General features: G+C 42.5%; 1 protein-coding gene across 1 annotated transcript; it reads right to left on the bottom strand.

Moving 5' to 3' along the window:
- Window positions 1–1691: 1691 nt before the first annotated feature.
- TACO1 (translational activator of cytochrome c oxidase I) lies at window positions 1692–9922 on the bottom strand. Its single transcript, XM_017667940.3, has 5 exons — window positions 9389–9922; window positions 8035–8141; window positions 6527–6654; window positions 5822–5999; window positions 1692–5486 (listed from the first exon to the last, which is right to left on the bottom strand). Exons 1-5 carry the CDS (start codon window positions 9666–9668, stop codon window positions 5286–5288), a joined length of 894 nt encoding a protein of 297 aa, XP_017523429.1. The 5' UTR covers window positions 9669–9922; the 3' UTR covers window positions 1692–5285.
- Window positions 9923–14452: the final 4530 nt, after the last annotated feature.

Raw genomic sequence — 14452 nt, 5'->3', positions numbered from 1 at the left:
TGCTCTTCCCCAAGATGTTCCCATGGCTAACTCCTGCATTTCATTCAGTTCTCGGCTCAAATGTCAAATACTAAGAATTCCTAACCACCCCACCCAAAAGAGCTTCTCTCCCCTCCATCATTCTCTATCCCTGTATTCTGCCTTATTTTCCTACAAAGTGCCTGAAATTTCATATTTACTTAGTTGCTTTCCCTCCAAACTACAATGAATATAAACTGTGTCAGACCAGGGATTTGTCTTGTTCACTCCTCTTACCACTAGCACTTAGAACAGTGCCTCACACATAGGAAGAACTGCATTGCAATTGGACAAGCCTTTTAACTAAAAAGAGCCCTCTTATTTTCCTTTTAAAACTCCTTTCTTTTGAGGGCTCCATTTCTATTGTCTGTCCCTTAACCAGCCATCTCAAACATTCCCATCCTGCGTTTAACATACAGGATTTTGTTCTGAGCTCCAGAGGCATCACCTTTGAGTGTCTCACAGGTGCCTCAAATTCTACAGGTCCAAACTGAATTCACCATTTTCCTTCCTAGTTCTGTATTTCCTCTGCCCATCTTAGCTTCTCAAGTTGGATGCCTCTGAGTTATCCAATTTGGAGAGCTCTATTTCCCTTCCTCTACAGCTAAGCTTGCCCATGTATCCAATCTATCCACCTCTTCCCCACCCTCAGCTCCACTATCCTAGTTCAAAACACTGAACTCTTTCTTTCACTGGGATTACTTAGTTTATCAGTCTTCCAATGTGTAATCTTTTTAAAACAAGCACCTGGTCCTCTCATGCTCTAACTAAAAACTAGTTTCCCATCACCCTTAGGAAAAATCGAATATGTGAATGTAGCTGAGAAGGCCCTTTAAGAGCCAGACCATTCCTTCTCCAGTCACAAGTTTTTCCATGTCCAACCTCTACCAACCCCATCATTCAAAATCTGTGTTCTGGCCACACAGAACCCTGACAGTTCCTCAAAAAGGACCCTCTGTTGCCTCTACACTTCTTCATATGCTATTTTGTTTCAAACATTCTCCTCCTCCACTCTTGCCCCTACCCCAGTCTTTCAGGGAAAGACTACCCAAACACCACTCCCTCCAGGAAGCCTTCCCAGATACCCCCAAATCTGGGTATCAGAGCACCTAAGTACTTTCTTTGTCAAAGCACTTGTCCTACTCTATTATAAATGCCTGTAAGAAAGTAAACATAAAGACAGAAGCTGTGTCAAGTTGGCATGCCCAGCATCTTTCATAGAATGTTCAAAACAACAAGTATTTGTTGAATAAGTGAATCTCAAATGGAGACATTAATAATTTATTTCCACAAGTCTGCCCTTTGTATTTTATCTTCTCTTATGTTGTTTCTTTCCTCACTCTTAATTTTCCCCATGTGAGGCTCCCATCTGGGCCATGATGTACCTACCCCTGGTTTTACACGGAGTTGATGCCCTGGTTAAGTACCTGAGATATACCTGACCCCAAGGATCACAACCTGCCCATAGCGCTCAGACCCTCAGAAAGTGCTGGTCCCATTAGGGGGCTCAATCACATGCTAGCTGCACACTTTCTTTTTTTTCTTTCAAGAGCATAGGGATACTTCTATGCTTGAATGATAGAGAACAATAAATAGAAATGAATGAATTCTCTTGGGTAACTCAATGAATCTGGTGTTAAAAAAGAAAATAAACCATCCAACCTATCACCGGATTTAATGAAAATTCTTTTAATTCAGAGGTAAACAGGACAAGTTCAGAGTACCAGTTCAACTAGTTAGTTTATCTGCATTGTTAAGGAATGACGTATACCTCACAGAAGATTTTTATCACATGATATTTATATATTATTGACATTAACTTTCAAAGAAAAATTGCTTTTCATGTTGAAATTCTACTTCTGCAAATTTATCCTAAGGAGTACTTTGCAAGTGAGCAAAGATAAACAATGTTCACTGCACCATCTTTTGTAAGGTAAGACAGCCCAAATGTCCACTGACAGGAGACTAATTAAATCAATTTTGGCATATAATTAATACAGTAATACTATGTAGCTACTAAAAAAAATGAAGCAGACTTCATACTAATACCAACAAATAAATATTCAGGATATATTGTGAAGTGAAAAAAAGGAGAAATGACAGGTTATATAGCAGAAATGTATATAATAATCACATTTCAATTTTTTTAAATGTTCATTCATACTTAGTATCTATTTCATAGGACTGTTTTGAGAATTAAATCAGTTAATATATGTTAAGTACTTCAAACAATGCCTGGCAACAGTAAGTGCTCAATAAATAATAGCCTTGTTTCCCACTATTATCCCCATTTTATAGATGAAGAAATAGGTGCAGATTAAGTTCTCATCCAAGTTTACTAGGAATTAGCAGTCAGAATTTGTTCCCCAGAAGATTGGTTCAAATGAGTAAAATAATATAGAGTAGTTGTTAAAGTTGGTTGTATCTTAGGAAGTAGATTAGATAGGACTCTTATTTTTTTGTTATATATCTCTATAAGGTTTGGCTTTTAAAAACCAGTAATTGTTACCTTTTTGGCATAGACAAAAGAAGAGAAAGTAAAAACTGCTATCCCATCACTGCCTGGAGATAAAGAGAAAATGAATTCAGTCAAGACTAGGGTGGTATCTATCATAACACTTGCTTTTGCTAGACCTACTGGCTCATTTATTTTTCTCTTCATAGAATGTCTCCTTCAGAGGAATTCCCAGGGATGCAAATAAAAATCTAGAATTTGAGGTCTCTCAGCACCTGAAGCTTTACTGACTGCTATGCTGTATGTTTCAGAGAGGAGAAAAAAAACCCAGCCATATGGTTGAATTCACTGTTCCTATTCAATTCATCCAGGGCCTTTGGCAGAGGTTGGGTAGCTACATACCACATGAGTGCTTCTTGTAAGAGTCAAGGCTGTGAAAGGAGCTTTCACAGATTCCTCCAGCCCACTGAAAGGACACTTGAAAGTGAGCCCAAGTCAGCTACAAAGTGCTGAATGATTTTTTGTTGCTAAGATAATGACCAAAGAGGAGGCAAAGGCAAGTCAGAAGCCAATCCCCCCGGAGGCTTTAAGGTGACTCCTGGTCTTTCACATCCTGTCTCCCTAGTTAGACAAGAATGTGACTAATTTTCTTGTAAAAAAATTTTCCCCTGATAAAAGTAGCTCATGTTTATGGAAAATAAAAATCATAACCACCATCTTTGATGTTATGGTACATTTCCTTCTAGAGCTTTTTTATAAGTTCATATGTATACTATGATTTATATTTTAAAATTTGGACCATACTATATATATAGTTTGCATCTTTGTTTTCCATTTAACATTATATATTAACATTTTCTGACATAAAATATTCTTTGAAAAATAATTTTTAGTGACAGAAAACTTCATATACATAAAAAGTTACTTAACTATTTAATTAAATAGTTAGTTATTTAACTATTTAACCTGTGTAGCTAAGGGTATCTACCAGATCTAGAGGCAGAAAAGGTCCAAACAAATAAGGTTTCATTTCTGCCTTTCCCATATTAACTGCAGGAAAGCCTGCAGGGCACCACCAGGGGTCAGTGCAGAGCCATCTAGTATGCCTTTATATTCAACATTTACAAATTATGTTTATTTTATACCAAGGTCTAGCAATACAAGAGATGTTAGACTTGTTCTCACCTGCTTGGTACGAGACCATTTGTGAAGAAAATACGTGGCTTGGCTATTTTATAGGTCTCCTGTGAAAATCAAGTAAAAAAGTATATGGAAGTATCATAAATTATGAAACAGCATTTAAACTTTAAGTTGCCCTGTTTTAATGATGTGCTTTTCAGATTATTTGTATGAGGTATCTATCACCTATAAAAATTAAAGAACCCCAGGTAGTATCATGATTATGAAATGAAGTGTAAGAGCATATGCTTTGGTATAACTGTGGATTATTTCATTGGTTTTCCTCCCCCTAGCCTTTGCTCTCCATCTGCTGAAGTCATTGTGAAATTGGTAATTTGTTTTTCCTAGAAGCTGAAGTTACCATTTATAGCCAATTTGGGTTGTGCTCTTTTCCATCCTCATTTACCTGAGGCTTCTTCAGGAAGATTACTCTGAGCTCAGAGCTGGTTTAAACAACTTACAAGTAGGTGAGTAGCAGGGATCAAAAATCTACTCCAGGCCTGACATTCTTGATGGGCTCTGGCACAGGTGTTTGGCACTCCTGGTCTCTCTAAATCCAGAAGTGACACCACAGCAAAAGGCACCAAGGCTCCATCTCCCACCTCACCAGGTTCCTGACTCACCCTTCCTTCTGTTCTCATTTCCTCTGCAGTTCACAGTGCCCCATTACTTGGCATCAGGGATGAAAAGGAGCTAGAGTTGGGCATCTGGTGGACCAAGCAGCTTTCAAAACCAGCTTGGCATAGCCTTTTCTGAGAGCAGTCTAATCTGCCAATGGGTCCACTCTGACCAATTTCAGAACACACGGGATCCTGGGCAAAGAGAGGCCTGAGAGTCCTTTATCACTGGCACTTGACTTCCCACTGGGTTAGAGCCTTAAGCTCCCTGGAGAAGCAGGGCACAGAGGCAACCCAAAGAGAATGAGGGTGTATGCACAGCAGCTCACACTACCCATAAAAGAGCAGTCCTGTGTCTTAGAGCAGGATCAACACAGAGCACCAATGGAACAGCTTGTGCTCCTGGTAAGTCTGGCTCCTGGTACATAGTAGGTTTTTGATAAATATTAGTTGTATGAATGACAGGTGTAAGCTACTAGACCAGCATTAGAGCAGAGTGCCTGGGGAAAGCTACATTTCTATGGTTAATCAAAAAATAGACAATAGTTCTGGGACCAGAGTAGTGGAACTAAACCTATCAACTTAAAACAAAGTCAAGAGGGTCATAACAGCTAGCCACAAAATCAGGAAAACTCAAGAGCCAAAAACAGCAACCCAGATCAACCACTGTTATTATTTAAGAGCAGTTTCTAATATAGGCCTTCAGGGCACCTACCTTCCTACAAGGGCCAACTTCCTGAGATCAGAGTCTGATTAGCTGACTGGGCTCTACTGTGCATCCAGGAGGGAGTGCAGGGACTCAGCCCGGAGTGCTCTGAGACACCAGCAGAGCTGACAAAGAGGCCCCAAGGAAATGTGGTGATTCCCTTGGCCACAAAACTGCAGGTCCTAGTCTTATGCCTCCTAACCTGCTAGGCTCCCCCATCTGCTTTAGTCTTACAGGACACTGCAGAAGGCTGTGTTCCAGAATGGGCTGCCAATTGCCTAGGAAAGTGCCCAGGGGGTAACCAGCCTGGTTACTCAATGTTGTCATAGACTTGGATTACATCCTCATGGTTGCCAAGAGCCTGGATGAGATGGGCAGCCTGCTCCAGGTCAGTGTCAGCCAGCTGCACCTTTGTGTGGGGGACGAACTCTAGTGTACAGGACACAGAACACAAGCCCAAGGAGTCCAGCTTCTTCCGCACTTGATGCAGTGAAGAGGTATCACAAATAAACTACGGACAAAGGAAAGTCAGGAAGTGAGCAGCCAGAAGATAACAGGGCCAAGTCAGATAGAACTTTGTAAAACATGAATAGAACTACTATAATGTATCACTGGGTTTAAGCTCTTCCCTGGCAGAGACACAGTTTTCAGTATTCTGAATCCTTCTACCAGTCTACAGTACAGTAAGCCCTATCCAGTATTCACTTAATAAATGTTTGTGCAAAATATGTGAACTCTTTATGTCACCTGTCCTCTGAGCACAGGAAAGAAACTTGAGATAGGCATGCCTTAATATGTATATTAGGACACTTAGAAGTCCCCCAAACACTAAGGCTTCATACTCACTTTAAAAATGTTCTTTTCCTCTTCGTCCTCAGTTTCCTTGACATCCTCAGCTCCTGCTTCAATTGCCAGCTCCAGGGCATGCTCCAGGTTCACAGCTTTCTTCTCTCGGTCCTCCACTCCCACTACGATCACCCCCTTTTTGTCAAATAAGTGGCGAGCTCCTTCAGCCATCATCCCCCTGACAGGAAAGGAAATGGGCCAGAGTGAATGCCTTTTAGACATTCAACCTCCACACAGCACTGCATTCAAACACTGTATTTTCCACCCAGCCTCTGGAGTATAGGCAGGCACAGAGCACCTCTCTTCTGGAAGGAGAAGATACAGCTATTGCTGGGCAGGGGAATAAGCCAAATATATCCCCACCTGATATTTTCTGCTCTGATCAGAATGTGGAGGATGCAAAGACTTTGCTCATCACTTCCTGTGCAATTAAGATTCCTGTCCTAGTGCTATGTTTCAAGGTGTGTACATTACATGGCTAAGATGGAATAATGGGACAAAGAGCCCCTTCTACACCTAATGAACAAGTCATTTGGATCCTGCTTAGTATAGAACACATAAAGAGAAAATAAATGATCCCATTTGGATTCTGCTAAGGATGAAGTCAGCTTAAAACCTGAAATACCACCAAGAGCAGCAGTACTTCCCCTGCAAATTAGAACCTCAAGGCTTCATCCCCTTCCCCTCTCCCAAACACACACCTACCTATTCTTGCTCAGGATATGTCTGATGTCCGAATAGCACTTGGAGCCACTGCTAGATAATGCCTCAATGAGCAGAGAAAAGCCACCAGGGCCTCGACCCTCATATAGCAAATAAACAGCCTTGGCTTTCTGTAATAGACAACACAAGCACATTTTCTTATTTCCCAATTCTCTCCTGCATGCCAGCCTAGAACCACATATACCACAAAGTGACTCCATGGGATGGGCTCTCTGGGCTAGAGCCCAGGCTCTCAAGTCTTTATTTTTGTCCTCACCCTCTGGGAGGAGGTCCTTGGGACCAACTTTTGAGGTAACTGGAAGTGCTTACTACCGCTTACTTGGAAGGGGTCATTTCTCTGGTCCCTGAACAATCAACCATCTCCCAGTTTTGTTTCCTCCCCTCCCCAGCTGAATCCCACATTTATTTCCCAGTCACTACTATGAAGACTCATCCTCTATACCCCACTCCACATGAAACCCACCTGGGATGTCTGTGCTCACCATTGTGGGAAATCACACACCTGAGCCCTACCATGAGCGGCACTGGAAATAGCATGGCCACAAAATTCAATCAATCAAAGGATTAATGACCAATCTCATCTGGACCTCCCAAGTCACCTCTACTCATCCCCTGCCCATGCATCTGATCTTCACCACTCTCTCCAAACACCCTGTCTGCTGCCTGCCCAGGAACTCTCAACCAATGACTTTCTTCCTCTTTCCAAAGGAAAAAAAGGCCCACTGGTGGTGGGGGAGGGAGAGACCCTCTGTCTCTACCAGCTTATCTGCACCATGCTCCCATGAAGACAGGATGTATAATGGTTAGAGCACAAGGACTGACATCTATGTGGTTTCAAGTCTGTCATTTTCTGTGTGACTTGGTCACCAAATCTTTCTGTGCCTCGTGTTCCACATAAGGTTGCTTTGAAGATCCAGAAATATAAGGCATAAAGGGTACTTATCAAAATGCTTGGCCTAGAGTAAGCACTCAATAACTTTTGTTATTAAGATGATTATTACTTCCTAAGATCCTTCCTACTTGTCCCAGAGAAAGAGGTGTCCCCTTACCCAGGCTCAAAGGCAACTCCCATACTTGGGCTCTACATTCCTGCTCCTCCCACTACCACTACCACTCTTGTCCACACACTCTCACTTTCTACTGGCTTTTCTCCTTTAGGATATAAGTATCTGAAAAAGAAAAGCAAACTCCTCCTCGATCTAACATCAGGGCTTTCCCCACACTGTAGCCCTTCTTTCCAGCCCATCCCCTTGCGACTTGGCTAAGCAGTACTAGGCTGTATGGGTCTGCACATTGTCTATCCATTCAGTCCCTTAATGTTCTCCTACAGCCAATATCCAAGGACACAGAGCCACCAGAAGGCTCTGGGTTGAAGGTGTCAACCACTAGGCTACCCCTTCTCTCTGATAATTTAAGGAGTGTTTGGTGGCCTTCCAGACGTGGACCCTGCAGGGGCTGTGATCAGTAAGAATGTCAAACTGAGGACACACCTCCATTTTCAGTGATGCCTCAATCGTTGACTTGGGCATGTGCTTGCTGCGACACACCTCTAAGATGTTGGCCAGATTACTGTTGAGCTCAGGGTTGGGTCCTCCTTCTGAGATAGAAAAGATGAATGAAGACATCGCATTACAGCATGGGAGATAAAAGGGATTTCTGACCCACCCACCCCCAATCAAAACAGTAAGTCATCACTTAGCTCTCAATGAATTTATAGCACTTTATCCAGTGCTTGAATAGGATATAATGAAGTATTTTGGAAGTTTCAAATGCACTCTTTAAGAACAGATCTTTCTGCTAGGTTTCAGTGAACACCACTTTATATTAGATGAATATGTAAGGGATATAAATTGTACCAACATTTCCTGTACTTATTAAAACAGCTTGCTCCGACTCTACTGTTTTGTGTGTAACTACTGAAATGCTCATATGACATTGCAATAATACTGCCTTTGAGGGCAGGGGCTATACCTTCCTTATTTTTGTTATCACCACTATCTGATGCCAAACAAACATCTGACAGTGTTGCTGTAACTTAGTACCAAGAATCTAGAAGAAAAGGAAGCCAAGAGAAATATCAGGCATAGGTTTTAGGGGTAAATCAATATTCACTGAATACGTATTTTGTGCCAGAAACTCCCTTAAGGTTGACACTATCCCTGTTTTAGAGAAGGAAACTGAAACTCAACAAGGTCAAGCCATTTGCTCAAGATCACAAAGTAAGTGACAGAAACCAAGTATTTCTGACTCCAAAGTCCACATATTTTCAGGACCTTTTCTCCATTCCTACAGGTATCTGACACTAAATTGAAAACAACAACAAAACAAAACAAGAACCTTTTTATGGGGACCATACAACTGAGAAGACATGGTTGCAAACCTACCATCCAAGAAAATTTGTCTCAGGAAACTTTAATGAAGCAAACTGAGGCCTGGGCAAGTAATAGCTTTATTCCATGCCCTGCCACAATATATATACTATCAGAGGGGACTGCAGAGGGCTTGAATTGTCTCTTCAGGAAAGATACATGTGACCTTACACTTAGGGTCTGTTTCTATGAAATATTCAGCTACAGACTAGGATGAAGTAGTCACTTTTACCATCTTATTTTCCTAAGAGCAGGTCCTTGAGAAGCTGGCAGATGCTCAGCATCTGGAAAGGTGAGTGGGGACATACAATGTAAGCAGGTGTTTGGAGGGCTTTTGAGGTGGGCAACGCTAAAAATTGGGAAAGGAAAAGAAAATGAGGGCCGAGGTTAGGAGTAGGCCCTGACCTACCTCCAGGAGGCAAAAAATGACTTTGGGCACAGAGAAGACAGAGGAGGGTGATCATCAGGTTCTCACCTTTAACTGCTAGGCGTATGCTCAAACAAAGCTTGGAGAAGATGCGACTCCTTTCCATGTCCTTGGGACCCTTAATGTGCCGGACTTTAGACCACTTGTTGTGTCCGGCAGGGACCGCCGCAGTGAGGTGCAGTGTCCTACCCCAAAAGGTGCTACAGCCAAAGGGGTTAGGCTGAGAGGCCGGGAAGACGCGCTGAGAAACGGCCCGGACCCCGGGGCATCGCTCCCGAAAGTATGGGGCAGCGGCCCTGCTCAGGGAGACGGCGGCCCAGGCAGCCATCTGATCAGACCCGGGGGCAAGGGCAGCGAAAGAGCAGCGGCCACGGTGGGCCCGGCCCGTCCGCCGCCTAAACAGATGTATCTGGAACCGGCAGCCGCTCCCACCCGTCACCAGATTACCAAAGGCTCAGGCCCACCCAAAGCAGTCCGAACCCGAAGGACCCTAAAACGTTTCCAAGAGGCCAGAAGCGGGTACGCTCGATAATGTGGCACACTTCCTTTCCCCGGTCCCTTCGAAAAAGGCGTCCCCACCGCCCGCAAAATCTGTTCCGCCGCCGCACCGTACTCGCTCCTCTCTCGCACCTGCGCAGAGCCGGGGTCAATGTGGAGCGACCCACTGCTCAATCCTTTATGTTTGCCTGGGGAGCCGCGGACTTTATTTCCCACGGTAACCAGTAGCTATACATCTGTTAGGTAACAGATGTTGCTTCCGAATCGCTTCCCAGCTCTGAGCAAGTCCAGAATAATAAACTTTTTGTTGCAAAAAAAGTATGTAGTTCAACCGCCTCATTTTACAGGAAGAGAAACCTCCGCCAGAGATATGATTTGCCCCATCATTTTCTTTCTCTCAACTTTTTGTTCCCTGTCCGTAAATAAAGTACTATTGCTTGCTTTGCCAATTTAGGAAGGTTGAAAAACATAAAATATGGAGATTTAAAAGTAATAAGGTCTTACATAGATAGCAATAACCATAGTGATGAAGCCCCTTACTGCAAGAGATGGCTTGAGGTTCAGATGAGACACAGGACATTCAGGAGACAAAGGATGATCAGAACAGCCTCCTAGAGCCAAATTCACTTTTCCATTTTCCCTCTGCTCTCCCAAAAGGGAAAACTGAGGCTATTAGGAAGAGAAGATAAAGAAGAAACAAAGTGCCAACTGTTGAAAACTTCCCAGCACTCCCATGATGGTGAGATTTAAGCCCAAAGGACTTGGTATGTTAGGTAGAAAACAAGACAAGGTGAAGTTTAGGCTTGTAGCTTCGGCGTTAAGACTGGGTGGGTCCCAACCTGGATTGTCCCACTAGCTGGTGTTACCTTGGGCAAGTTCCTTTACTCTCATATATTCCAGTGTCCTTACCTGCGGAATGACCTTACAAGGATTTACATGGGATAATGAACACAGGCACCTTGCCAGGATATGTGGGATAAAGTACACAGGTAAAGATTTTGTTAGTTTATTATATTAGGTAAAAGCCTTTATAATCTCAATCTACTCATCTTTCCAATCCCATGTCCTAATACTACCCTCCCATTGGAGGGAATTAACTGTACTCTGAATATGAATTCTGCTCAGCTGTCACCATTTTGGTGAAGTCTCAGTTCTGCTTTGAATTTCTAGCTATAACTAGTAGCTCACTTATGAATTGCTTTTTTATTACCCAAGCTACTTAGTGATGGACTCAGCACTCTCCTCCTTGTACTTTGCCAGATCAGAAACCCCAGGCTGCTCCTAGTATCTCTCCAAATTCCTGTATTAAGTACAAACCTTTCTCTTTGCTGGCTTGTGTTCCAATTAACTTCACCTGGTTAATTTTTGTTTTTCCTTCAAGATTCGGCTCAGGCATCATTTCCCACCAGAGGAAAACATCTCCAAATTCTCCAGGTGGGCTCAGATGCCCTACTCTGTGCTCACACAACCCTTCATGCATGCCTGTACCTTAGCACTTACTTTTTTTTAGTATCAAAATGTTTATGTCTGTCTTTACCATGTTATTAAATACTTTGACACTGTAGTCCTGGTGCAGCACAGTTCCTTTTTAAAAAAAATAATACCTTTATTGACATATAATTCACATTTCATACAGGTCAATTTAAAGTGTACAATTTTGTATTTAGTATATTCAGAGATTTGTGCAGCCATCACCACAATTTTACATTTTAATAACCCCAAAAAGAAACCTGTACCCATTAGTAGTCATTCTCCATTTCCTCCCAGATACTCCCATCCCAGGCAACCACAAATTTACTTCTGCCTCCATGGATTTGCCTATTCTGGACATTTCATATGGATGGATCATTCAATATGCAGTCCTTTGTAACTGGCTTCTTTCACTTACCATAATGTTTCCAGAGTTCATCCATTTTGTAGCATATATCAGTGCTTCATTCCTTTTATTGCCAAATTATATGCCACTGTATGCACATACCATTTTATAGAGCCCTTCATCAGCACATGGACATTTGAGTTGTTCCCACCTTTTTACTATTACTAATAATGCTGTTATGAATAGTCATGTACAAAGGGGTTTTTTTAGACATATTATTCTAATTTCTCTTAAGTATATATGTAGGAGTGGAATTAGTGGTTATAGAGTAACTGTTTAACCTTTTGAGGAACTGCCAGAGTGTTTTCCAACAGTTGCGTTATTTTACATTACCACCAGTAATGTATGAGGTTTCCAATTTCTCCACATCCTCGCCAACATTTGTTTTCATCTCTGTTTGACTATCACTGTTGCCTGCCTAGTGGGTATGAAGTGTTTTCTCATTGTGCTTTTGATTTGTATTTCCCTAATGACTAATGATGTTGAGCATCTTTTCATGTACTTACTAGCCATTCATATATAGTACTGCTTTTTGTAATTTAAAAATATAGTTTAATGTGAATGTTACTTTAAGTAGCAAAAAGAAAATTTAGGGAAATCTTAACCATAAGTAAGTATAAAGGCCAAAACAAAATTTGAGATTGCCTTAGCCCAATCAGCTTAAGTCCAACAGGGCAAACCTGTAGTTCAACAAAGTCAGACGACTGACCCACTTTAACAAGGGATACTATACAACAGGGGGATGGTGTGAGTCTTATCAAAAGACAAGATAGTTGTAAGATTAGAGGGTAAAATGCAGGTAGATAAAACTTCAATGAAATAGTTTGACAGGCACAAGGGAACACAGAGCTGTATGAAGAGGGTCAACGTCAGCTCTGGACTGCAAAGTGGACCCAGGGGCCAACTTTCTTGGAAACTACAAAGTTAAAAGTGGATTGTCGTGTTCAGAACCCCCTGCTCTGAAGCTCCACATTTGGGTTGAAAATCAAGGCTCCTTCCCTAAGTGACTTAGATTCTCTAAGCAAGACTGTAAGGCTTCCCCCTCAACTGATATTTCAAACAGCAAACTTTCTGACAGTCTATGATTTTTAGAGAACAAAGTTTCTCAGTGAATTAAAAAAAAATAGTAGTTGGTCAGAGAAGGTAATTGTTAGGACACTTAAGTTTTGGTGTGTGCTTGGGAGAAGTAGTATTTCCCATTAACACTGTATCTAGCTAGCTAATTTTATCTGTGATGAACGGCGGCAGGGTAGAGTTCTACTTGATCAGTCTTGGTCTGAACATGGGCTCAGCGCTAGCAGCAAATGAGGTGATGCTGTTTAGTCCAGATGCTTCACTAGTTTGATGGTGTGGCAGTCCTTACTATCTGTCCGCTACTTTTCCTCTAAGCACATGGTAAGGGAGTTCTCGACCTTCCTTAGAGTTAGGCTGGATGAGTCACATGACTAAACCTGGCAGACAGGCACAGGAGCGAGCGAGCCTGTCCTGAAACTCATCTCACCCCTCCAAAGCAACTCTGGTGGCCGCGTTCTGGGTGATGAAGCTTTAAGATGGAGGAGGGCTGACCAACCTCCAAAGGGCTTCGTGTAAGCAAGAAATAAACTTTCACTGAGTTCAGTCTCTGAGGCTTGGGGGTTACTGCAGCATAGCCCAGTCTATCAAAGTAAATACACTATTACTCCTCCAGCTTTCCCCTTAAAAACCCAAGGACAGGAATCACGTATTTCCCATAAAATACACATCATCAGACCCAACAACACAGTTCAGACAGAGCCAGCAGGTACTGGTCACATAGGTTTAAACTCTCAGATGACTTTTTGCAGACCCACTGCCACTCCCCATCTTCTGACACAAAGGCAGGCACTTAGTGAACCCATCACAATTTGCTTTTCTTCTCTTCCCTTCAAACAGCTCAACACGAATGAAAATAAAAATGGAGTACTCATCCAGGACTCATGGCATTTGAATAGCAGTGGGCATATGAACTCCTTCATCTGTCCACGATGGGGCACAGGCTTGGGAAACTGGCTCGGACTGGAAAACTCTAATGGGCTGTGAGAGCCTGGATACAAACCCACGGGATCTGGGAGTTATTTCTTTGTCATCCTTCACAACCAAGAGATTACTAAATCCTGATTATCCCATTTTACCAATCTCTTCAGTTGAGCCTCCTCCTTTCTGCTGCTCCTTAGTTCTGGCTTTGACTTTTTCTCACCTTGACAATTACATTATAATTGTGGACTCTGCCTCACCCCTGACTCAGAGGCACTTTTTTGACTCCTAAAATGCGGTTTTGAGAATGACTTCTCTCTATGTAAATTTTCTAGTCTCATGCAGGAATAAGGTCTAAGCTTTCTGCAAAGCACAAAAGACTGCCTGATCTGGGTCCTGTTGGAATGTGGCTTGAGCCACATTTCCCACCAGTCCTCATACAAAACCCCTCAACATAATAATTCTGAACACCATATACTTTCTTGCCTCTATAAGTTTGTACACAGATGTTCTGTTTTAAATGTCTTTCCCTCTTTCCAAGAACTCCTACTCAGCCTTCAAAACCCAGTTCAAACTTTCATCTTGTGAAGTTTTCCCTGACCCCTCTGGCTCCCACTCAGGCATGGGTGATTACCTCCTTCTCAGGGCCAATGGTTAGCCTGAATGCACCTGTTACTCCACAACACTGCCAGTATTTGTTTATGTGGATGCCACCTCTGGTAGACTGTGACTTGAGGGCCATGGAC

The sequence above is a fragment of the Manis javanica genome, chromosome 4 (assembly GCF_040802235.1).
Source record: "Manis javanica isolate MJ-LG chromosome 4, MJ_LKY, whole genome shotgun sequence".
NCBI lineage: Eukaryota > Metazoa > Chordata > Mammalia > Pholidota > Manidae > Manis > Manis javanica.
The sequence above is the reverse complement of the archived record's forward strand: the minus strand, read 5'-3'. Positions and strand labels throughout refer to the sequence as shown.

What these genes read in the sequence shown, in the direction of transcription:
- TACO1 (XM_017667940.3), bottom strand. Translation starts at nt 9,668, where the DNA reads ATGGCTGCCTGGGCCGCCGTCTCCCTGAGCAGGGCCGCTGCCCCATAC. An exon ending in AGGCATCACTGAAAATGGAG is followed by an intron (nt 6,655 to 8,034) that starts GTGTGTCCTCAG and finishes TGTCTATTACAG; the next exon opens with AAAGCCAAGGCTGTTTATTT. An exon ending in CATATCCTGAGCAAGAATAG is followed by an intron (nt 6,000 to 6,526) that starts GTAGGTGTGTGT and finishes CTTTCCTGTCAG; the next exon opens with GGGGATGATGGCTGAAGGAG.